This window comes from Ambystoma mexicanum, chromosome 7p, assembly GCF_040938575.1.
Source record: "Ambystoma mexicanum isolate Mex_15411 chromosome 7p, UKY_AmexF1_1, whole genome shotgun sequence".
Taxonomy (NCBI): Eukaryota; Metazoa; Chordata; class Amphibia; order Caudata; family Ambystomatidae; genus Ambystoma; species Ambystoma mexicanum.
The window spans coordinates 385,249,251-385,274,208 of NC_090939.1; the positions used below are offsets into that span (position 1 = coordinate 385,249,251).

The following is a 24,958-nucleotide window of genomic DNA, read 5'->3' on the forward strand; positions in this document are numbered from 1 at the left end:
GTGGCTGGGGGGGGTGGGGGTGGTGGTGGTGGGAGACATGAGTTGGACATGAGTGGGGGCCTGGTGGTGCTGCCCCTGCACTGCTGGGGGGTGGGGGTGGTGGGAGACATGAGTGGGGGCCTGGTGGGGGATGCCCATGGTGGCTGGGGGGTGGGGGTGGTGGGAGACGTGAGTGGGGGCCTGGTGAGGGTGCCCCACACTGCTGGGGGGGGTGGGGGTGGTGGGAGACATGAGTGGGGGCCTGGTGGAGGCTGCCCATGGTGGCTGGGGGGTGGGGGTGGTGGGAGACATGAGTTGGACATGAGTGGGGGCCTGGTGGTGCTGCCCCTGCACTGCTGGGGGGTGGGGGGGGAGACATGAGTGGGGGCCTGGTGGAGGCTGCCCATGGTGGCTGGGGGGTGGGGGTGGTGGGAGACATGGGTGGGGGCGTGGTGGAGGCTGCCCCTGCACTGCTGGGGGGTGGGGGTGGTGGGAGACGTGAGTGGGGGCCTGGTGGGGGATGCCCATGGTGGCTGGGGGGTGGGGGTGGTGGGAGACATGAGTGGGGGCCCGGTGGGGGTTGCCCATGGTGGCTGGGGGGGTGGGGGTGGTGGGAGACATGAGTTGGACATGAGTGGGGGCCTGGTGGAGGGTGCCCCACACTGCTGGGGGGGTGGGGGTGGTGGGAGACATGAGCAGGTGTGCAGGGTAGTCCCCTATTTTGTGGGCTGCCTGCAGGGGCCATGGAGGGTGTACAGGGTACACCTGTGAGGACCCACCCAGCCTAATCGCGTGTGATTATTCCCGCGCACCCCTGTAATACAGTGTAACCCAGCCAAATCGCGTGTGATAATTCCCGCGCACCCCTATAATACACGTACCCAGCCAAATCGCGTGTGATTATTCCCGCGCACCTCTGTAATACACGTACCCTGGCTAATCGCATGTAGAACTTCACGCGTACCCCTGTCATACACGTACCCAGCCAAATCGCGTGTGAAAATTCCTGCGTACCCCTGTAATACACGTACCCTGGCTAATCGCGTGTTTAACTTCACGCGTACCCCTGTCATACACGTACCCTGGCTAATCGCATGTAAAACTTCCCGCGTACCCCTGATATGCATGTTACCCGCTTTGCGTTCCTTGTTTGGCAGCCCTATCAACTGGTCCAGGGTTAGCGCAGCCCTTTGCGATGATTTAGCGATTTTGATGGCTTTTCCTTGCGCGAGGGCGTTCTTGGGGGCGTTACTGGCGCTGCTGCAGGGTCGCTGCGATACTCTGCGCCACGGCTGGTTTGGGAGCCTAAAATCCATGAATACGCTGTGCGCGGAAATCGGTTTTGGCGCACGCGCCTGGCGCAGACAATCGCACGCGGACACTCTGCGCCAGCCGCTTGCGACACTTTTCTGCGAAATTCTATGAATTACCCTGTAAGTATTATTTCATTTTTTTTTTTAAAGCATTCAGAAATACTCAAAAAAAGTTAAATGTTAAACGAGTATTTCTTGATTAATCATTCATCAATGATTAATATATAACTTCTCAAAAATGTCAATGAGCATTCAATGGGTAATGGAGAGCTGTATAAAAATATTGTTTAAATAGAAATATGGAAATACATTCAACAGCCATGTGTCAGTTATCACTTTTTAAGGATCATTTTATTGTATATTTTGTTGAAGGACGAAGTCTGATTTCTGCTCTGCTATTGATAACCAAAATTCGTCCTAGATTTTAACAATTTTAATAGCAAAATAATTAGCCTTTTATAAATACACAGTCTGAAATAGTAATATGTGAGACATAATGAAAGAAATAGCCAGTGGCATATTATACTGCTGCATGAAACAATTACATCAGGGTTTGGATGTATTTAGAAACCATGTCTACTATGTTCCACCTGTTCTAAGTGCAGTTTTAGAAAGTATATTGGGAATCATCAAAAAGTGTAATACCTGCCACCTCCACTATCTCACAGCCTGAATCAAACGTGGGGTGAGTAATTTTGATAATTGCAATGCTAACGTTATTCATTTTAGCACTAATGTTTCACATCATTTCATACAATACATATATGTAATTTTCCCAAGGAACCTTGTTCACAGCCTCCAGCACACTCACACACTTATGGTCCTCTGCCTTGTGGGCAGATGGCACGCCTTCTGCACTTGCTGCCCTTTGTTGACTGCAGGTATTATGATGAAGTCCCCTGCCTGTTTTTTGGGGATCAGCAAGAACGTGACACAGGGGGGCAAAGGGCCACCCTGCACCAGCGTATATTTGGCCTTGGGGCGGCACGGGGAGTAACCCCTTTTCATCTCACCTTTGTCTGTTCACATGGCAGGGGAAATCCCCTGCCACTGTGATTGTCCTACTGTGTTTGTTGTACTAGGGTCTAATTGATATGCAGGGAGGGTCCCACATTGTGCTAATTTCCAGCAAAGTGACATTGGGTTTGTTAAGCATCCAGCCAGAAAGACATAACAGATTGCCTCACTCTTAGGACCCGAAGAAGACGAGGTCTCTCCATCACGGCTATTCGTCAAAACTAGTGAAGACAACTTCTATGACCATTTGTAAATGAGCACTTTTTTGCTGTTTTTTCACATTTGTAGATGAACAAGTTACTTTCTTACCTGTTAACGTTCTTTCGATGGGATGGTCCGACGACGTATTCCATATCTATGACATGTAATCACCACAGCTGTGCTGCTTCGGAAACTTTTTTCGGCGTCTGCGTCCTGCGTCGATGACGTCAATGCGCCGTCGTCGAGGACCTCCTCTGACGTCCGACGTCATCCGATGTGATAAGTAGGACGCACGACGCCCGTAGCCTCAGTTGTAGTTTTTTCCCCCAGAACATGTGACATTAGTCAACTGCCAGTCAGACACAAAGCCTTGCGGAACGTAAGCTGCAATCGCAAAAGAAATTCTGCAGCGGGGAAGGCAGGGCGGGAGTGATATGGAATACGTCGTCGGAGCATCCCATCGAAAGAACGTTACCAGGTAAGAAAGTAACTTGTTCTTCGAGGGGATTGGGTCAGCAGTACCACAGCAAGGAGGAGGGAAAGAATTTAGAATCAAAATTTAGAATAGCCAGTCAAATAGCAGAGCAAAGGACCGCCTTGCCAAAGGCCAGATCCTGTCCTCGGATGGAATCGAGGGAATAGTGACGTACAAATGTATGTACTGAAGCCCAGGTGGCTGCATCACAGATGTTGCGAATAGGAACACCCCTCTGCAGGGCAGTAGATGCAGCCATACCCCTGGTAGAATGGGCCCGCAAGCCAGCCGGTGGGTCCTTACCCGCCAAGCGGTAACACTCCGAGATGGCCAAAATAATCCAGCGAGACAAAGTCTGTTTCGTCACAGCTTGTCCCAAACGCTTTCCAGCGTAACCAATAAAGAGTTGATCGTCCACTCTGACCCGGGACATGCGTGAAACATAAAAGCTTAAAGCTCTCCTAGGATCAAGCCTATGGAGCCTCTCCTCTTCCTTACCAGGATGCGGAGGAGGATAGAATGCCGGAAGAACAACCTTCTGGGCCAAATGAAATTCCGTCACTACCTTTGGAAGAAAAGAAGGACGAACTCTAAGGACAACCCTGTCCTTGTGAAATACAGTGAAGGGTGGCTTAACTGAAAGTGCCTGTAACTCACTCACTCTGCGAGCGGAAGTAACCGCAACTAAAAACACAGTTTTCAGAGTTAACAGTCTCAAAGGGCAAGAATGTAAAGGCTCAAACGGAGCACCCATAAGAAACTTAAGAACATGGTTTAAATCACAACCGGGCATCAGGAAAGGTGACGGAGGGAACACATTAGTGAGCCCTTTCAGAAACTGTGAAATTAAAGGGATTTTAAAGTAAGAACACTCTTCAGACGAGCGCTTAAAGATGGACAGCGCCGCCAGGTAACCTTTAACGGTACCCACTTGCAAGCCCCTGTGGGCCAAAGAAAGTAAAAAGGACAGAACCATGGGGATGTCACATGCAAAAGGATCCACATTCTGAACTCTGCACCAGTCGCAGAACTTACGCCAACGGCAACGGTACAGAGACTTTGTTGCTGGCCTTCGGGCCGAAAGCAACACCTCCATCATGTCTTCAGGGAGGTCCCAATCCTTATACCTCAACCTTTCAGAAGCCAAGCGTGAAGGTTGAGGGATCTGACCTCTGGATGGAGAACCTGACCCCCCTCCCGTGAGAGCAGATCGTCTCGGTAGGGAAGACGACGTGGAGGGCAGATGGACAAGTCGAGAAGGTCCGGGTACCACGTCCTCCGAGCCCACGCCGGAGCAATGAGGATCATCCGGGAACCGAACTTCTGTAACCTCCGCAGCACTTGCGGGATGACGGGGACTGGAGGAAACGCGTACAGCAGCGGGAATGAACACTCCACCACGAACGAGTCTCCTAAGGCTCCTTTTGGAGGAAATTCCCGCGAGCAAAACCTTTCGCACTTCCGGTTGACACTGGAGGCGAAGAGATCCACTTGAGGGGTCCCCCAAAGGGCGAAGATCTCCAGGATAATCTCCTGAGCCAACTCCCACTCGTGAGAGATCGCGCTCTGCCTGCTCAGAGTGTCCGCCGTCACGTTTTTCGTCTCCGGCCAGATGAACTGCCGAGATCGAAACTTCCAGCTGGATGGCCCAGAACTAGAGCTGCATCGCCTCCCTGCACAGAGGAAGTGACCCTGCCCCCCCTTTTTGTTGAGGTAGTGCATGGCCCCTGTGTTGTGCGTCAGGATCAGGACACTCTTTCCTCGCACAGTCGGCAGAAAAGCCTTCAGGGCTAGCCTGACGGCCCTCAGCTCCAACAGATTGATATGATATGGAGTCTGGACTCCGACGGAGACCAACGACCGCTGACTGTCAGCCCGTTGGCATGAGCTCCCCATCCCGTGAGGGATGCATCCGTCATGATCGTCACCTTCGGCCAGGGAAGCCAAAATGGAGCCCCCTTCATCAAGTTGCCTTCGACGGCCCACCACAGAAGGTCCCGGGCGACCGAGGGCGGCACCTGAACCGGGTCCGACATCCTTCCGGAGGACTGCGACCATTGCGTCTTGAGTGCCCACTGCAAAGATCTCATCCGCAGGCGAGCCTCTGGCACCAGAAGAATGCAGGATGCCATGAGGTCGAGCAACCTCAAGAACTCGAACGCTGGGAGCGTCTGGGCATGCTGAAACCTGTGCACCATCTGCTGAATGTGAAGAGCCGTCACCTGGGGAGGAAAACACTGCCCCAGGGAAGTGTCGAGCACTGCTCCGATGTACTGCAGCCGCTGTGTTGGCGTCAAATGGGACTTCTTTAAATTGAGGGAGAAGCCCAGCCTGTGAAGGGAGTGGCAGGTGACGGACAGATGATCCAGGACTTGCTCGGGAGAGCTCCCCCTGATCAACCAATCGTCCAGGTAAGGGTAGACGTGAATCCCCCCTTGCCTGAGATGCGCTGCCACCACCACCATGAGCTTGGTCAAAACCCTCGGGGCGGAGGTCAATCCGAACGGCAGGACCCGAAACTGAAAGTGGGAGTCGCCAACCGCGAACCTCAGGTACTTCTTGTGCTTGGGATGGATCGGCACATGGAAGTAAGCATCCTTGAGGTCGAGTGACACCAACCAGTCCTGAAGCTGAAGGGCCTGGAGGACTTGAGAGAGAGTAACCATCTTGGACTTGTCCTTCCTGAGGAGTTTGTTCAAACCACGCAAGTCCATGATGGGTCTCAATCCCCCGTCTTTCTTCGAAATCAAAAAATAAGGGGAATACCATCCCTTGTTCCTCTCCGTCACAGGTACCAGCTCTATGGCGCCTTTCTCCAGCAGGGCTTGAATTTCCTGCGCAAGGAGCGGATCCAGACTCTGCAAAGAGAGGTTCCCCGCTGGATTGTCGCGAGGCCTGTGCCAAAAGGGAAGACCGTAGCCGTGGGTTATGATCTCCAGAACCCACACATCTGAAGTAATGGCTTGCCACTCTACAAGATGCTGCACCAGCCTTCCCCCAACCGGCGAACCATGGAACATGGCCTCATGACTGAGTGGGAGCGGCTGCGGTGTTACCTGAGGGCAAAGAGGCAACTGCCAGAGCGGCCTTGGCACCACGGGTACCCTGTCGTCCACCTCTGGTACCCCTGCATCGGCCTCTTTGACTGCCAGCTCCTCTCGCTTTACTGAAGGACGAGTAATAGCGAAAGGATCCACCCCTCCACTGCTGTCCCCTAGGACTAAAAAGGCGGAGTTTGGCGAACTGCAGAGCCCAACGACTTCGCTGCAGCTTTTGAGGTCTGCAACCTCTCAAGGCTCTCGTCAGCCTTGCTGCCAAAAAAGTGTTCACCGTCAAAGGGCATGTTGAGGAGCCGGGACTGCACATCAGGAGCAAACCCCGACTTCCGCAACCACGCAAACCTGCGTATCACGGTGCTCGCCGCCATGGACCTACTGACGCATTCAGCTAAGTCCAAACCCGACTGAACGGACTCACACATGGCATCCTTACCATCCTGGACCTTAGCAAGGAAACCATCCCGTTCGTCCCCTTCGGGAATATGTTCAGCCGCTAACGCAACACAGTTCCACAGAGTGTGTGTGAAACGAGACAAGGCACAAATGGAGTTGGCCGCCTGAAGCGCCATACCACCAGAAGAAAACACTTTCTTCGCCCAGCCATCAAAACGTTTGTCGTCCCTATCAGGAGGGATGGTAGGGTACGAAGCCTGCTTTGCCGGGGCCGTGGCCGCCTGCACCACCAAACTCTCCGGAGTGGGGTGCCTGGTCAAGTAGCAGGGTTCGCTACTGGCTGGACGGTATTTTCGCGACAAGGACCTGCCCACTGCCGGGAGACTCTCTGGAGCAGTCCAAGCCGCTGCCACCCTTCTCTGTAAAGCCATATGGAACGGCAGTACCGGGTCAGTTGGGGGACCAACATCAAGGATGTCCGTGAGATCATCCTGCACAAACTCCCCTGGGGGAGCAGACCATCCCAAGTACTCAGAAACCCTGGCCATAAGGCGTCGGTACGAGGAATCAGCATGAGAGCCAGGCTCAGGCCTACAAAACTCCACCTCCGGAGAGGTGTCCAGTCCACTGGCATCATGCAGTGACTGCCTCAAATCGTCAAACTGACTATGGCCCGAGACAATTTCATCTGGAACCTGACTAGGAACCAGGCCATCAGAATCCTCATCCGCCTCCGAAATATATTCCAGGTGGCGAAAAGAAGTGCTTGCTCTTAACCAGAGCCTTCCTAGGGGGTTCCCCCATGCCACGGGGTACCTCCGACACGAAAGGCGTCGATGGCGCCGGCGTCGAGAGAACAGGCATCGGCACCGAGAGGATCGGCGTCGACGTCGAGTAAATCGGCGTCGACGTCAGATGCAGCGCCGCCAGCATCGGCGGCGTCGACACAGCCCTCGAAGCCGGAGCCCCGAGCGTGTCCTTCGACGACCTGAGCGTCGACGGCTTTGACGACTTCCTCGGAGCCGGAGCCTCGAGAAAGCCTGTCGACGCCCTCGACGCCTCAGACTTCGATGTCTTCCTCGAAGACCTCACAGGTGCACACGGTCTCGAACGCGTCGAGGACCGGGACCTGAAACGGGTACGTCGAGAACGAGTCTCCTTGTCCGAATGGGACCTCTCCCGTGACTCGTGCCGACCACTCTTGAGAGCGGTGTCTCTCGACCTCTCACGACTGACCCCACTCGGGGGCGCGGATGGCTTAGTACCCTGCGACTCGAGAATCACCAGCATTTTCTTCCCGAAGGAAGCCCATTCCTCTGGCGTCGCACGGCTGATGGGGTAAGCGACGTGCAGGGCAGAGTCCTCCGAAGAGGACCTGGAAGAAGACCGGTGTCGGCGCTTCCGAGAATGCCTCGAAGAGGCTGAGGAGTGGCGAGACCGACTCCTAGAAGGAGACCCACGAGACTTCCGACGATGACGCTGAGAGTCACCTCTCGAATCATCCGTCGAAAGCCCCGCAGACTTCGACTTCCGGGGCTTGGACACCCGACCTACCGACAACTTCTTCTTACGTTCGCGTAAGGCTTTGGACGTGAGCGACTGGCAGTCGATACAGTCATCCGTGTTGTGGGCCTCCCCGAGGCACCAGAGGCAGGCGTCGTGCGAGTCCGTCACCAACATCTTGGACCCACACTCCCTGCACTTCTTGAAGCCCGGACGCGGGATCGAAGACGAAGTAGAAGACATCTTCACACAAAGGATTTTCACAAAAACGAACAGGTTCGAAGAACAGAACTCCAAAGAGTCGAGGCGTTAACCGAGATTCACGAAGCAACACGTTCGCGGAAAAAACTGAACTGAGGCTACGGCGTCATGCGTCCTACTTATCACATCGGATGACGTCGGATGACGTCGGATGTCGGAGGAGGTCCTCGACGACGGCGCATCGACGTCATCGACGCAGGACGCAGACGCCGAAAAAAGTTTCCGAAGCAGCACAGCTGTGGTGATTACATGTCATAGATATGGAATACGTCGGAGGACCCAATCCCCTCGAACAATCATTTCTGTTTAGATGAAATCTCTTCTATGTATGTGTTCAGATGTATTATTTACTGAACTTGTCTAAATAAAAAATGTTGAATAGTGTTTATTTGCTCTTGCTCCATTGACCATATGATTGAGAATTAATTCTTATGTTGATTTGATTAACTTATTAATTTGTTGCATTTATTTATCCCATGAGGAGAGTTCCTATATATTGTTGTCTATGTTCCCCTTCTCTATATGGGTTATAGGGACACCCTAGCTCTATATGGGCTATAAGGACACCCTGGCAATCTTGAGTTGAATGCATCCATCCATCCATAAAACAAAGCACATCACAACACTGACCCAACACCATCAGCCTAGTAGAAAAGACCAACCATGAAAGGGTATATCTGGCCAAAGTACCTTTTAAGACACTACTGGGTCATAGTAGTGCACCCCTCCCTATTGACAGACCCTAAAGCTTCCGATAAGCATACACAAAACTCTAACATTAAAATGGACAACATAACTTTAAGGGAAAAGGAGTCTTTTTTTATTGACAATGATAATGTGCATTTTGTTACAATTGCAGATTCACCCATCAGTTTAAAGGAGTAATTTTACAAGGGTTGTGGAATGTACAATGACACAATATCCAAGTTATGACTACCCAGATACAGTTGCTCAGTGTGGGTTGTAGGAGCAGGAGGCTTGTGATTGTAGAAGTCTCGATAATAGAGAGTGGTAGAAGAAGGAGTGACTAGAGAGACGGAGGAGAGTGGAGATGATCAGAAGTGGAAAGCAGGAGGCGGTGCTAAGAACTAAGTGGGTCTATGAGGAGGTGGTGACATCAGACGGTGAGCAGAAGAAGGTGGTAACATCAAAGGGTGAGAATAAACAGAAGGAGATGGTAACCAGAGAGGAGGTGGTAACAAGGGAGGAAGACATGGAGAAGGAGGAGGAGTCCAGAATTAAGGTAGTAAGTGAGGCAGTGATACAATCACGAGAAGGATGGTAGCAGAAAGAGAACATAACATCAGGACGAGGGAGTGGAAGTCAAGAGGAAGTGATTGAACCCGAAGTTCAGAAGGAGTTGGTTAGGACCCAGGGGAAATAAAAAATGGCCTCCTCAGAGACGGGTAGTGAGACGGAGGAGGTAACTTCAGAGTGAGACATAGATCTTGGAGAGGCTTAAGAGCGGACCATACAAGGAGGAGGTGATAGGGGTACCAAAGGTTGTGCATAGGTAACTGAGAAGATAATATCAGGAGAGGAAAGGAAAGCGAAGACAGGAACATCGGGTGGTCAGAAAAGGAACCAAGAGGAGAGAGAGGAGGTAGACCTAGCTAGTAGGAACAGGCAGGGTCATGGAAGCGTAGTTGGTCCTAGGCAGGACCAAACTGTCAGGGAAGCTATGAGCTGAGGTCAGGGATATTATTGTGAGTTTGGAAAGGTGGGTAAAGAGATAGCTGGGGAAAGCATAAACACACCCCAGATTATCTTCTCTAGTGATTCCTGACCTATCTGCACACAAGACTTTATCACTGTGTTAGTTATGTCGTATACGATGCCAGAAACTTGGGCACTTGCTTTTGATGCCAAGAAAACCAATATACCTGAACCCGCAGAAGAAACATTTGACAAAGTTACTTCACAGAAGATCAGAAACATACTGACATTTGTCTTTGTTTGCAAAGATCCCGTTTTTTTTTTTCAATTACCCAATCTTGTAACAATCGCTGAATAAAGATAGTAAACAGTTAGTAAAAGCACCCTTCCTGATATCAAGAAGTGGAACCCCGTGAGATTTTCCAATTTATAGAGCAAGTCAATTTTTCCTGACTTCCAATTTCCTTCATTACCCGCCTTTGCAGGATTCATTTACCAATTTCGCACATCTTGTCTGTGTTCCAAAATTCAAGAGGCAAAGCAAAACAAACAGGACATACTTCTTATTAGCTGTCACTCCCCGGAACAATCCCTATAATCGGGCAATGCAAGAGAACTTACAAATCCTGAAACTATTGAAGAAACCTTTTTCATGCGTAAGGACTGTTTACACAACTCTTTCACAAGAGATCTCAGTAGATAAGGATTTGTATTTGACATCAATGCCAATAAACTATCTGGCAAATGAATGCAGTACATATCATAAATATAGCTTATCATGCTTAGTACATCACAGTTTTAACCAATGGGTATTGTCTCTATAATTTTGTAATATGTCCCAAGGTTTCCCTATTCTTTCTCTCTACTCTCCACCTAGCAAAGCCTAGTGGATGGAGTAAGCATGTTGTGCTTTGATGAAACTAATGTTTTCCAGAGTGCTCTTTTAGGGTGTTTATAGAAATGTAGTGTCTTACCTTGAGTAGCTTTACTCTAGATGCCACAAAGGCATTGATCGGTATGACCAGAACAAGTACTGCTACACCTGCCAGCACAGAGGGACCCAACTCCTGCCAGAGAAAGGCAATAGCCATCAGAATCTGGAATGGCGCCGACCAGAGGAGGTTGAGGTTCACAGTTAGGTCCATGAGCTGCTGGGCATCGGATGACATCAAGTTCACAAGTTCCCCAGTTGTGAACCTACTTCGTGAAGAATTTGCTAAATTCAGAGACTACAACAAAAAAATCCATAGGTTAATGGAAACATGGACATACCTTTTTCAAGCATAGGTGACATTTAAGAGCTGTAGTTGTAGACGTGTTCTTGAATAATATTGTAACAAAAGAATACGTTCAGAACAAACCCCTCCATTTCCTTTTATTGAAAATGGTCCCAAGTTACCCAACTATTTGAAGGCTGGTACAGTAAGGACTGTGATAGCATATTGCACCTTGTCCCTGCTTAACATATCAAATATGTACATTGATAACAGAAGTCTGCGAAGGTGTAGCAGACTACAACCGTCAATCAACATTTCACACACAACAGTCTTCTGATTGGTAAACAGATGTACACACATTATTTGAGAGCAATACCTGCTGATTACAATAACATTTTTAATTAGAATTCTTTTAGCATAAAATCTTACACATGTCCAAATAGGCAATACTCCTTCAATGTCTGAAATGTACCTAAAACATTACCTTTATATATTAAAGTATCACATTTTGAAAATACTTTAAACTAAATGATACATGGACTATATTTTTCCACATTCAACATTGTATTTCTGAAATGCTAGCTCTTGCACACATGCTGATGGTCTACAAGCGATTAATTTCTTTATGTGTTTGATTACAGTTTAAAAGACATACCAACATATCCCTTCACAAATGATATGAAATGAATACAGGGTAAATCTAGTTGTAAAATATAAATTCCTACACTTTTGAGATACCATTTCATTTACTTTATGTTAGAACTTAAGCCTCTGATTTCTCTAAATGACATGGAAACCCCAGAAGTCACTGTCCCTTTCAGAAGTACTAAGGAGGCAGTGAAACCACTGGAAATCCTGCATTGCGTTACCTGGGGATCCACCACTGGGTCAGATGGAAAGCCTAGACCAAAACAAGAATTAACCCCAGATGTGGGAGGGGGAAGACTACTGAGGAATCCAGTCCCAGCCCCTAAAGCCAGATTTGATATTAAAAGAGATGCTCCAAGGCCAGGTTGTGTGACCTGGACTAAAAACACCTGGAAAAACACCTGGAACTGCAATAGGTTTCACATTACCCCTCTCTTATCTAGCAGGAAATCTCGGAATGGGCTAGAGGGACACATGTGTCGTTTCAGGAGGGAGCAGGGAGAATGGGGTAAAGATCTGAGCACCCCATAAAGGCACTTTTCAAACCCAAAGGGTAGAGAGAGGTGACTGTCAGAGGGTGAATGGAGATGAGCACAGCAGAGGGCAAAGTAGGTGCCCTCTGCTGAAGTTGGATGAATAAAGAGGGCATTACCAACTACTCTGTGTAGAGCTCTCCTTCCCGAGGTCCCAGCTCCTATACTCCACAAGTGACTCCTATCTTACTCACTAACACATACCTGTTTCTTTATCTCCACCTTTGCTCCTTTACCTTCCCAACCCCTGCTTGTCCTGATTTGACGTTGATGTTCAATTTCCTTTATCAATTATTTTAGGAGGTCTCAATCTCTCTCGTTCAACTCCTTGTCTTTTTTAGCCACCTTGCATCTGTGGATATCTCCTTTTCGATTTGGTCTGTCACATCTTCTTAAACCCTTTTGAGCACTTGTTTCCTTACAACCAGTTTACCCTAGCATTCCATTCCTCCACCATCTTCACCTCTTTCGGCATCTGTCACCCTCACAGTCATATCCTGACCTGGACGTCCAGTGAAATTCAGTGAGTAGAATAAAACCAGCACTTCTTGCAAAGAAGTTAAAGCGATTGAACAGACCAAGATCCAAAGTAAAAAAGATGGGTGCAGGAAACCCTAAAGCCTAAAACTGAGAGAGATTTCGATTTTGGAAAGGGAATCAGGGTTAAGGCCACCGTTGAGCCTGAATTCAAGAAACCCAGGTTGAGAGACTTTGAGACAAGCTAGAAGAGGGTGTGGGAAACCCTGAAGTCCAAGGCGGAAAAAAAGGAGTACCTGGAGAATTCCCGGGAAACAAGAGACAGTGGATACAGTCTATATTCAAAGGCTCAAACCCGGAATGGAACACCTATATGAGATCAGATTGAGTAAAAGTCACCCTGGACTTTCAGTTCATCTTGCACCCTTTGTTAAGTTGGAACTTTAGTTAGCCCCTTTCACTTAACTAAACCTGAAGCGTTAGATACACTGCAAAAGTTAAGGTCTAACTTGGATTTGCAGCAGGAGCCAGGTCTAAATGTACAAAAGCTGTGCTAAAAGACTGGCTTCTAAAATTCTTCAGCACATGCATGCTTTGCAACAATGAATCTATGGAAATGAGTTTGTCTGCAGCCTGTTCCAGGCAGTAACATGTTGACTTGCCTTTAGTGTGAGCTCCTGCTACATAGACTCATCTAAACTTGTCACTCTCAATTGTTGGCATCCGACTCCGGTTAATGCTGTCACTCCTTTTCACCTGTCACAGTTATGGGGTTCCTGTTGAGAAGTAAATCTTGTGTCACCCGTTTCTTTCCCTACTTGCCTAGCAGAACTGCAATAAAGCAGCCCAATCGAACTGACACCTACTGCATGGACGTCAGTATGTAGGATGTTTCCCAGCAGCTAAGGTAGAAGAGTAATCAAAGTCTAGAATGGTTAACACACCATCGAACTTCGGAAGCCTGCTCCCTGTGGGCGTTTGCGAATCCTGGCAAGCGGCAATAACTCTGGGGAACTTCGTTACTTATCCACGTTCTTGTATTGCCACTCAGCCCCTTTAAACCATGCCAAGATGGTAACCACCCCTTTGCCTCACTGGTGTGGCCAATGATACATCCTGCAGCATGGAGTGAAGGAGAGAGGGCGTGTTCTATAAATGTATGAAGGAATCATTTCCCAAAGAGGGAAGGATCAAGGATCTCATGAAATCCGTGCAGTGGTTTGAATAGAGCACAGCGAGGATCTTTCAGATTTGTTAAAGTTGATGATTTGATTTCTGCACCAGTGCATCATCTTGACAGGTAAAGGATAGGTAGGAATTAGAGAGAATTCCCTTGTTCTTCAACTTTCGTGATGGAGGCAGTGAATTCCCAAGAATCCTAGGTCATGCGAAAAGTATTGAGTCATTTGGTCTTGATTAGACCAGGGATTTGCAAACGTTGGCTCTCCAGATGTTTTGGACGACAACTCCTAAGCATACCACAAGATACACTGAGAGTCCTGGCATTTACAGCAGAGCCCTTAAAGAATAACTTGATATGCTTGAATTGCTTTTCCACTTGCACATTGACACAGTAGACTGATGACCTACTTAATCCGCCTTTACGGCTTGGCGGCACTACCTTCTGAGGGCCAGACACACCATTAAAGTTATCACAGACCACCGAAACCTGCAATACCTTAAGACAGCTAAAGCCCAGTCTTCACGCCAATTGTGGTGGGCCCTTTTCTTCGCCGAATACGACTATGTCATCACTTTTCGACCAGGGGTCAGGAATGGAAAAGCTGACGCACTCTCTCGTATAGGCACTGATGACTTGGTATATAAGCCCCCAGACCCAGTCCCCATCATACCGGAAGACAAGCTCTTGGGCCTCACTACGGCCTTAACCCAAGTTGAACTGAGAGATAAGATTCAACGAACCATGAGCCCAGATGCCTTCCTCGCATGGCAAGCGCAAGGAGAACAATATTCCATTAAAGATCACTTACCATTTTTTAAGGATCGGTTGTATGTACCCACCAAAGACTTACAACAACAAATTGGTGCTAGTTATCATGATTCCCTGATCGAAGGGCACCCAGGAATCACCAAGACTCTAGCCAAGGTAAAACAGAACTTCTGGTGGCCTGCCTGGCGTAAAGATGTCATCCAATATGTTCAGTCCTGCGGAGTCTGTGCGCAAAACAAGTCGCAAAAACAAAAACCATCCGGTCTTCTGCAAACTTTAGACATTCCTCCCACTCCCTGGCACACTCTTTCCCTTGACTTCATCACTGACCTACCTCCCAGTCAAGGGTTTAACACCATCCTGGTAGTCGTGGACTTGTTCTCAAAGATGGCACACTTTTTTTCCACTCAAAGACCTCCCTGACGCACCCACTCTAGCCAAAGTGTCCCTGGATGGTATTGTAAAACTACATGGCTTCCCATCAGTCCTGATCTCCTATCGAGGTAGCCAGTTCATCTCCAACTTCAGGAAAAAATTGTATGCAATGGCACAAATTGACGTCAGGCTATCCACTAGCCATCACCCCCAAATGGACGGTCAGACCGAGAGGACCAACCAGACCCTCAAACAATACCTACGGTGCATGTTACACCATGAACTAAGAGACTGGAAAGATTTGTTATGGATAGCCGAGTACGCATATAACAACTCCTTGCACTCCAGTACCGGACATACACCCTTTTATACCCTTTATGGTAGGCACCCACGTACCTCAGAATTAGATGTCCCAACAAATTTGAAAATGCCAGCAGTAAAAACTCTTCACATCAACATCACTCAGGCTTTCAAAAAGGCCAAAGAACATCTTATTTTCGCCAAAGAAAAGCAAAAGCAATTTGCCGACCAACACCGGAAAAAGGCCCCAGACTATCAGGTAGGAGACAAGGTTTGACTGGCTGCCAAGTTTGTACCCATCAAGGGAACCCAGACTTTTCAACCCAGGTACTTAGGACCTTACACCATCAAGGCAATTATTAAATTCAGCGGCCGTCAAACTAGACTTACCACCTAACCTACAGATTCACACAGTATTTCATGTGTCCCTATTAAAACCGATGCAGCCCGGTACACGGGTTGGGACACCACCAAAACCCCTACTTATTGACGTAGAACCAGAAATCAAAGTCAGAAGCATCTTGGATTCCAAGTATTCGAGGGGAAGGTTATATTACCTAGTCGATTGGAAAGGATTTGGACCCCAAGACAGATCCTGGGAACCCTGTGAAAACATTCATGCACCACGTCTGATCAGAACATATCATCGCAACTTTCCAAATAACCAGGGCCGGACAGAAGGAACACCTTGAGAGGGGCCTTGGGGGGGGGGAGTGCTGTCACGACCCACTTCCTGAAACCCCCCCCCGGCAGGGCCATGGGTCAGGAGGGGTCTCGGCTCAGGCCCCCCAACAAGCTTAGGCATCCTTTGCCTAGGCCCTTTTGGGGCCAGTCCTGGCACTTTTGGCGCCAGGCTCATACTTAATGAAGACTTGTGCTTGGGAACTACTTTATTTCAAAGCCAGTCAACATGGAGGCATCCGCATAGCTTGGCTCCTTGGAACTAAACTATGTGGTATAGTGTTTTGCGTGTGGTAGCCTAGGGACTATTTTACCTGGAATACTTTCTTGATGCTATTTAAACCACACCCGACTTGGAAAACACGCTTTGCGTTACTTTGCAATCCTGCAACGTGACGCTCACCGTGTTCAGCAGCATCTGCAAACCTCGGAAGAACAGCACCTGAGAAACAAAAGGGACTTCGTTATTAGCAGCAGCTTACCTGTGATTCCACCGCTAGCTGCCCTCTGCTCCTGCTAACAGCACCCAAGGAACAGCGAGCCTCCTGGACCGTCAGATCTGCAAAAGGAGAGAAACAACACATTAGACATTTACAATTGTGCAGGCAGCTTACCTCTCAAGTCGCCCATCAACCAGCACCGCCTTGGGACTTCTTGCTCCGGATGAGCAAGAAGTCCCAAAAGACTATGGGTTAGCAAAGGCAAGGCATCATAGCGCTGCGCATAGCGCCTACTTACCACATCAAGGTGCTCTCGAAACACCATCACCTGCCGGTGAGTCCAAATTCAGCCTACATTCCACAGCGAACTTCCGCGCACCTAAGGAGAGAGAAAAGACATTATTGAATCCAAGAAAGGCTTACAGTATAACAGTAATAAGACCTACCCGAAATACTCTAAAGGGCAGCATCAGTGAAGTAACTAGATCCCACTCGCCCACAAAGGACAACGCGCCCCTGCCAAGAAGGCAGGACGGAGAGCATGCCAAAACCCATAACAAGGTGAGGAAAGATCCAGGGAGGGGCTGCGGGCATACAGGTTGTTGGGAGGCTCTTACCCCAGTTGCCCAGTCTTGAACATTGCCCACCTGTTTTCCAGGCAGAACTTCCCCGCTGATTATACCAGGGAGCGGCTGAGAAGGGCACCAGAGTCCCCGCAGCTGGGTGGCGTCCCCGTGGATACCAGGTGAGCGTAACAAGTAGGTGAGTTAATTCTATTTCTGACCAGGGGGGTGAAAAACTGCTTGGGGATGACCAAATTGCGGAAAAATTTAAGTTGTACTACGAAAAGCTTTATGCGACCGAGTACACCAGGGATGGATCCGAAGTGGATCGGTACTTTGAGTCGCTTCCAATCCCCTGTCTACAGCGAGAGAGTTCGGCCTCCTTGGAGCTCCCCATCTCTACCCAGGAGGCTATTTATGCCATTGCATCTCTGAAGAATGGTACTGCTCCAGGGGATGACGGATTCACCCTCCGGTTTTCAAAACGTTTCACTCCACCTTGGCTCCGATTTTGGCTAGGGTGTATAACTCGGCCTTGGATACTGGCTGTCTTCCCCCCCTCCGTGATGTTGGCTCTCATTGTGGTCATTCTTAAAGAGGGGAAGGACCCTTCGTTATGTCAGTCCTATTGGCCCATCTCATTGTTAAATGTTGACGTGAAAATATTGGCCAGGCTCCTGGCGACCAGGTTGTCTAGATTCATTCCCTCGTTGGTTCACAGAGACCAGGTGGGCTTTGTTCCCGGACGTCAGGGATCTGACAATATTAGAAAAACGGTGGACCTGATGTATGAGGTGTCCAAGCGGGAATCTGAGGCTTACCTCCTCTCGCTGCACTCTGAAAAAGCTTTTGACCACGTAGAATGGTCATATATGGGAAAGGTGCTCCGTAAAATGGGTTTCGGTGATCAATTCTGTGGATGGGTTTCGGCCTTGTACAATGCTCCCTCCGTGCGGGTTCTAATTAATGGTTTTACCTCTCTGGGCTTCTCGCTTTCTAGAGGAACGCGTCAGGGATGCCCTCTTTCTCCCCTTTTGTATGCTCTGGCTATGGAGCCCTTTGCCATTGCCGTCAGACACAATGAGGCGGTTTCTGGGGTGCGGTGTGGGGACTTTTGCATCTCTTCGAATGCGTCTTCTTCGCTTTGTGTGGGGTGGTAAGAGGGCTAGAATAAAATTTGATACCTTGTACCGCCCAAAGGCGTTCAGAGGATTTGGCCTGCCGGACTTCAAGCTGTATTACAAGGCGGCTCAGTTGTGGGTGATGCTAGAGCATATGCGGGATGACCTCAGGACGTACGTTGAAGATGTACAGATTCACCCTCATAAGGTTAGGGATTTGCTCTGGGGCCCTCCTCGTTCCTGACCTGCAGCAGCTAGGTCCCATCTGATCTTGTCGGTTCTTTGGGCGCAGTGAAGGCCACACAGGGACAACAAGTCGTTCTCACTGTGGCCCTCCCCACTTTCTTCCTTGTGGGGTCCTCTGCTCGACTTGGGGACCAAAGGTTTTCAAGGGACGCAGTCGTGGTCAGACCAGGGAATAGAGAGGGCCGCACAATTGTTTAACCAGGGAAGTTTTATTGATTTTGCCAGTTTATCAGATGTGCTTCAGGAGAAGCCTCTTTCTATCTTTGATTACTTGCGGCTCATGTTTATTCTTACTCAAGCAGACTGGGTGGCTTCCCTCTCTCGTCCTTTGACTTCTTTTGAAAATCTACAATGTGCTAGTTATGGCTGATTTGGAGGGTAGGCAGACATTCAGGGGTGCATGGGAGGAGAGACTGGGTACAACCCTCGATGATCGTGCTTGGGATTCTGTTTTCAGGTCAATTTCTGGGGGGGAAGCTCTATATGGTAGCCATGGAGCATAACTTTAAGATTCCCCACTTTTGGCACCGGCCACGAGTTTCCTTGTCCAAAATGTTTCCAGGTGTATCTCCTAGGTGTCCTAGAGCTTGCATTGGTAGAGGAACCTGGTTCCACATGTAGTGTGAGTGTCCGGTTATTCAGGTCTACTGGACGGAGTTGCTGAGTTGGATCAAGGATATCCTGGGAACCTGTTCCTCCCTCCATCCATCCCATGGACATTCTCTTGGGTACCCCTAGGCCTGAGTGCGAAGAATTACCTTTTTCTAGGGTGGTGAGTGTGATGTTGAGGGCTGGGAGAATGACTCTGGCCCAGAAGTGGAAAAGTTCTCAGGCCCCAACGAAATTGGAATGGTTTAATACACTTTTGGCAATCTTTACATATGAGAAACTCGCAGCCATTGTCAATGATAACATGTCCTCTTTTTTGCAGGATTGGGCTGTTGTGCTTTTGAGTGCGGACTGTGAAGCCTTGAGGCTCTAAAATCTTGGGCCCTGCACGGAACTTGATGATGGGAGGGTGGAGTGGGATTTGGTCTTGAAATGGAATGTGTCACCTGATGTTTTGTGTTTATCTGGGACCTTGTCGATAGAGATATGTTGCTAAACAGCCTTAATTGGTTCTGGGTCTTTGTCCCAGCCATGGTGTACCTTTGTTTTTGTTCTGTTGAACACTGTGTAGCTCTCTGTTCGGGGGGGGAGGGTGTGTTGGGAGGGGTATGTGGGGGGAGGGGGAGAAGGGGTATTATATGTTTTCTAGGATGGGGACTTTCTTAGATTGTATGAGTGTTGTTCTTGATGTTGACTAAATTTAATAAATATAAAGTGGAGAAAAAAAAGTACGACCAATACTGCCTCCACTTAAAGCTCCAACAAGAATGCTAGACCCTACCAATCATTAGAGCACTGAGGTGGCGACTTCTCTTGGGCTGTCTGGGGAGTTCACACATACAGTTACCAGCACACTGTGTGTGCTTAGGATTGTCTCACGTGAGAGGAATGAGAGCACCAACAGCCAACCTACTCCTGCTGTGGTGAGGCTGAGCATGAATACATACACCCACTGCTTAGGACAGAAATCAAACATTTTCCTCTTTGAGTTGTCCTTTAAAGCTCATACAGTGGATGGAGTTTTCCCAAGTGAGTAAGCTGGATGCTGTGACACTGTAAAGCATTCATCACTATGCAGCTGATTTGAGTGAAAGTAGAATCCTCTGCCTATCATGAATAATTACTTAGCATTCCTTTCAATATCTATAATAGAGTGAACTGTTCTGACACTGTAAATTCTCTCCACATGGTGTGCAATAGGTTAGATTACTTAGCAATAGGTTAGATCACCTACTGGCAGGTGATTTTAATCTACAATTCGAACCATTGAATGACACCACATGGTTGTTTGAGGAGGAGGACATGGCCTGGGATAGTCCAAATCTAATGGCAAGCTACCCTGTGTGATGAATCCTGCTGAGTCCTCACAAAGGCCCTACCTAAAGTCTTCTCTCAGGTAGCCTGGGGAAGTGAGCCGCTACCTAATCCTGACCCTGGGAGTGGCATTTTCTGGGAGGATCACCTAGGAGGAGAAGGGCTGCAGGGGAACAGGAGGACTCTGTTGGGAGGGACACAGTATTTGTCTTCCTCAGAGGAAGACATTTCAGTAATGCCAGAATATGTAATGGCTTGCTGTCGGAGGGAGATTTTCTTTCCCAAAGGTAATTCTATTGATGGTGGTGAAGATTCTAATTCCCCTGTAAATCAGAACCACACATTAAATCCTTATAAAACTCATTTAGAAGAGATAATTAAGGATAGAAATGAAGTTGGAAAATTTGGAAACAACATTCAAAGTAAAAAGTAATTTGAACATTTGAGACTTCAAGTCCCACAATGCCCAAACTAGTGAGACAAAGAGGGATTCAGAGGCACTGGACTGCAAGTTGCAGTCTAATAGTGTTAATGACCCAAACCTGGGTGGGACTGGTAGGTATAAAAGGCCCCCTCAGGTGAAGACCATAAGGAGACGTAGTCGAAGGTGGTGTGATTGCAGTAACTCCATGTTGCAGTTGCAGCAGAAGTTGGAGGAAAGCACAGACGCCGGAGCCGTCGCTGTTTGCAGATCGGATGCCGGTTCTGAGAGGGTCTCTACCTTCAAAGACCTTGTATGCAGAGGCCGCGCAGCAGGAAGCTTTGTTTTGGAAAGATTTCACCCTGAAGACAATGCAGAGGTTGTGCAGGAGGGAGAGTTCCTTTTTAAAAGCTTTAACCATTGTGAGTGGGGCTCCAGTGGCTGGCAGGCACCAGAGTGTCTCTGGAACGGGGAACACTCCTTTCCCGACCAGCATAGGCCACTGGAAGTGAAGAGAAGCAGTTGGTCAGGCAGAGCAAAGCAGTGGAAGCAAGAGACCGGGAGGCAACGGAGTGAGCAGATGCGTATGCGATACCCAGTGAGTTCACTAGCATTGTGTGACCCCGGAAATGCTCTGTGATCGCCCGCTGACCGGAACTAATTATTTTGAATACCAAACTGATGTAAAGAAATTGAAGTGGCAAAATAATGATCATTTTGACTGCCAAACTGATACAAAGAAGCTGAAGTGGCAGAATAAGAACTTTGGCAACAGACGAGTGAGGTATCATTATACTGATAAAAGGTCAGAATAATTGTCCAAGTCAAGGGAAGGCAATATTACAAGAAGCTAATAAGAACTATCATTGTCAAAGCCAAAATAAGGCAATACCAAAGCAAGTTAATAAGAACCAACATTACCAAAGCAAAGAGAGGGCAATTAAGGAGCATGTTGATTGTGTACCCTATTGCCAGAGAGAAAGAAGCAATAGTTGGAAATTACCTAAATAAGTATTGTTTAAACCAAAGAAGAGCAAGTGTGAGAAAAGGCCATTATCAGCACTTGGTTAATATATGAGTGGGAAAGCAAGGGTGGCAGGAGAGCTGCCTTCCTGATAGAAGTATTTAGGAGGAAAAGAGCATAACCTGTATTGCATGTGGCAATCACAAGTGTGGAACAAACAGCACCAATGTGTTTCATGCCTTCCAGAAGAAGTAGCGCAATCAGATGTTGTGGAAAGTCAAAAGACTGAGGGCCTCATTACACGTTGCGCGCTAAAAATCGCAAATTACCGGCATGGCGCCCTTAACGTACCATTACGAGTACGCAGACACAACCATCGCGCCATGCCGGTAATGCCCCAACTGCCATGCTGCTAAACTTCCCCAATAGCCCCTTACCGGCTTCGAGGACAGTGCAGATAGCATCTCCGCCTTGACGCAGCATGCAAATAGCGGTCACCGCTAATAGCGGTGACTGTTAAATAGCGGAACCGGAAACAGCGTCATTGCACAGGAACGGGAAAGAGCACGGCGGCCATCTTTAAAAACACAATCCATTGCCATCCTCTGCCCCCTGGACCTGTTTGTAGTACTTTGCTGTTGGAAAATATCTGGAACACCCTTACCATGCCCAAGGCTCTCAAAAAAACAACTGACCGCCAGCGGAAAAAAAAGTTTTCAACTGAGGAGCTACTAATGCTGACACAGACCCTATCTGAAAATGCTGCAGTGGTCTTCGCAAACGACATGCGGCGGGAGACACTCCTCCAAAAAAAGCAATCTGGGAGGAGGTGGCACTGAAAGTAAGTGCTGTGGGCACCAGCACCGGCAATGTACGTGAGTGCCGGAAAAGATGGGATGACCTTAGACTCCGGGTCAGAATGATCTTGGCAGAAAATCACAACATTGCCACAGCAGTTGGATCGGGGTCGCCAATTAAACTAAAAGAATGGGAGGAGACATGTGCCAACCTCAAAGGAGTTGAATGCATCGAGGGAGTCGGGAGGATGGAGCATGGAGTGGCAGGCACTTCGGTTGGAGGCAAGTGTACCAATGAAAGCATGCAATGTGAATCTACTGGTCCCCGCAAATGTCAGCCCAGAATCACCTCATGGATGGCCAAACAGTCATCCTGCCCATGTCAGTGCCAGACCCAAACACACACACATGCACACATCAACAGAGCCAAGTGCCACACACAACACTGCATGGATGAGCCACTGAACTGACTCATCACCTGCATCCTTCACAATGAAGTCCAAATGCCCACAACTGCATTGATGATGTATCCTGCATTAAGTACATCGAACCGTAACCAATGCCATCCCCCTTCTTGTCACCGACAGGGTCACATACAGACAGTGACGATGATGGGAATGCATCCCAGGCACCCCCTGCGCAGAAGAAAAAAAGGCCACAGCCCACAGAGGACACACCCACAAAATCCAGGGGAAAAGGCACAAGGCTCCATTTGCAGAGTCTCAAACATCGGTCGAGCGCCACTGCCAAGGCCACACCAAAGCCAACTGCCCCACCTCCGGAGGTCCACTCACCACCACCGATCACAGCCACCGAGGGACCACCATCAGCTGCAGCCAGTTCGGCAGGAGAGGCGGCAGCCACTGCTCCATTATCTGATGTGGAGGACCCAACAGAATTCGACCTGGGCATGCACACCCCAAGCCCCCCTGGAACCCCCCAGCCATCACCACCACACACACCTGGCTCCAACGTCACTGGTGATGAGACCATGGGAGCTTTGAGTAGCCCCCCGGTGCCTCCATCTGTTCACCTGCCTGCATCACAATGCACACCAGCCACACCACGAGAGCCCGACACTGCCCTTGACCTGGCCAGCATCAGCCAGCAGCAACAGGGTCTCACTGTGCTGGTTGGGCAGCACGTGGAGGAGGCTGCCCGTCTCAGGGAGGAGATTGCGGAGACATCCAGGCAGTCCAGGGAGGGGATGGAGGCATGCACAGACAGGCTGTGTGGGGAGCTCATCCGAGTTCGGGAGGTCCTCACACGTATTGCGGATGCTATGGACCGCCAATTCCCACCACCACCACCACCACCTGGACAGTCTGCCCCTTCTTCGTCCGCCAGTTCGCGGCAGTCAAGCCCACCCCGACGCTCCGCACGCACCACCAGGTGCACCTCTAGGCAGCCTCCCAATGCTGGTTTTGGCAATGGCCAATAGGGAGTTAATGTTCATGCTTCCGCGTGCATGCCTGGACGCAAACATTGTGGAAGACACATGAGGGACTGTTGTGGGGGGTGGGGGGGAAGGGTGTGATGGGACTGTTGTGGGGAGTGGGGGGGGAAGGGTGTGATGGGACTGTTGTGGGGGATGGGGGAAGGGTGGTGGGATGTTTGGGGACATACACATTTTCCTGTTTAAGTTCATAAATACACTGGTGTTTGAGCAAAACACAGGCCTGTACTCCTTCATTGTGTATGTGTACTTTATTGATGCCAAGGTCCATTGTGAGCTCACAAACCGACACCAGTGCATTACTAGCCATATCCAGGTGACAGTACGAGAACATGTTACGCAGAATATTTGGTTGATCAGATGCTGTCTCACAGCACGTCCCTCCTGGCCATCCCCTCTTGCATGACCTGCATCCCCTTCACCTCCATCCTCATCACCATCATCATCCTCATCAGGTGCTTCTATTTCAACGTCAGGGGGCGGTGGCACATTACGTCTGATACACATATTGTGCAGCATGACACATGCCATGGTGATCTTGGCCACCTTGTCATGGCCATACAGGAGAGCGCCACCAGACCTGCTAATGCACCTAAACCGTGACTTCAAAAGTCCAAAGGTCTGCTCGATCACGATGCGGGTACGGGTGTGTGCACGATTGTATTCCTCTTCGTGCCTGTTCTGTGGGTTCCATACAGGTGTGAGGAGCCACCTCTTCAGGGGATAGCTGGCATCACCTATATGGGGGAAGGAATGGGGTCCTGTTACTGTTCACCTCAAGTGTGGCCTGTTCATTTCACAAACATTGACTTGGCATTGAGATTCAAGTATACAATCAACAGCATACATGCAAATGGTCTGTGTAACTGCAATGTGCAAAGGTGGGCTCAACCCTGCAAGTAGACATGCCCCATTTATGCCTCCAACAGTAATTGACATGTCCTGTGTGAGGCCAGGTCTTGGTGTCCCTGTGCCCAGGCAGATTTGG

At 49.2% G+C, this 24,958-nt stretch overlaps 1 protein-coding gene across 4 annotated transcripts in view; it reads right to left on the reverse strand.

Annotated features, from left to right (window-relative positions):
• The window catches only part of LOC138526081 (multidrug resistance-associated protein 1-like), a 1,621,759-nt gene that overhangs the window by 1,281,725 nt on the left and 315,076 nt on the right, over window positions 1-24,958 (reverse strand). For all 4 annotated transcript variants that reach the window (XM_069636425.1, XM_069636424.1, XM_069636423.1 and 1 more), the window contains exon 6: window positions 10,832-11,086. In XM_069636425.1, coding sequence (XP_069492526.1) covers window positions 10,832-11,086 — 255 coding nt within the window. The remainder of the gene's footprint in view (window positions 1-10,831; window positions 11,087-24,958) is intronic.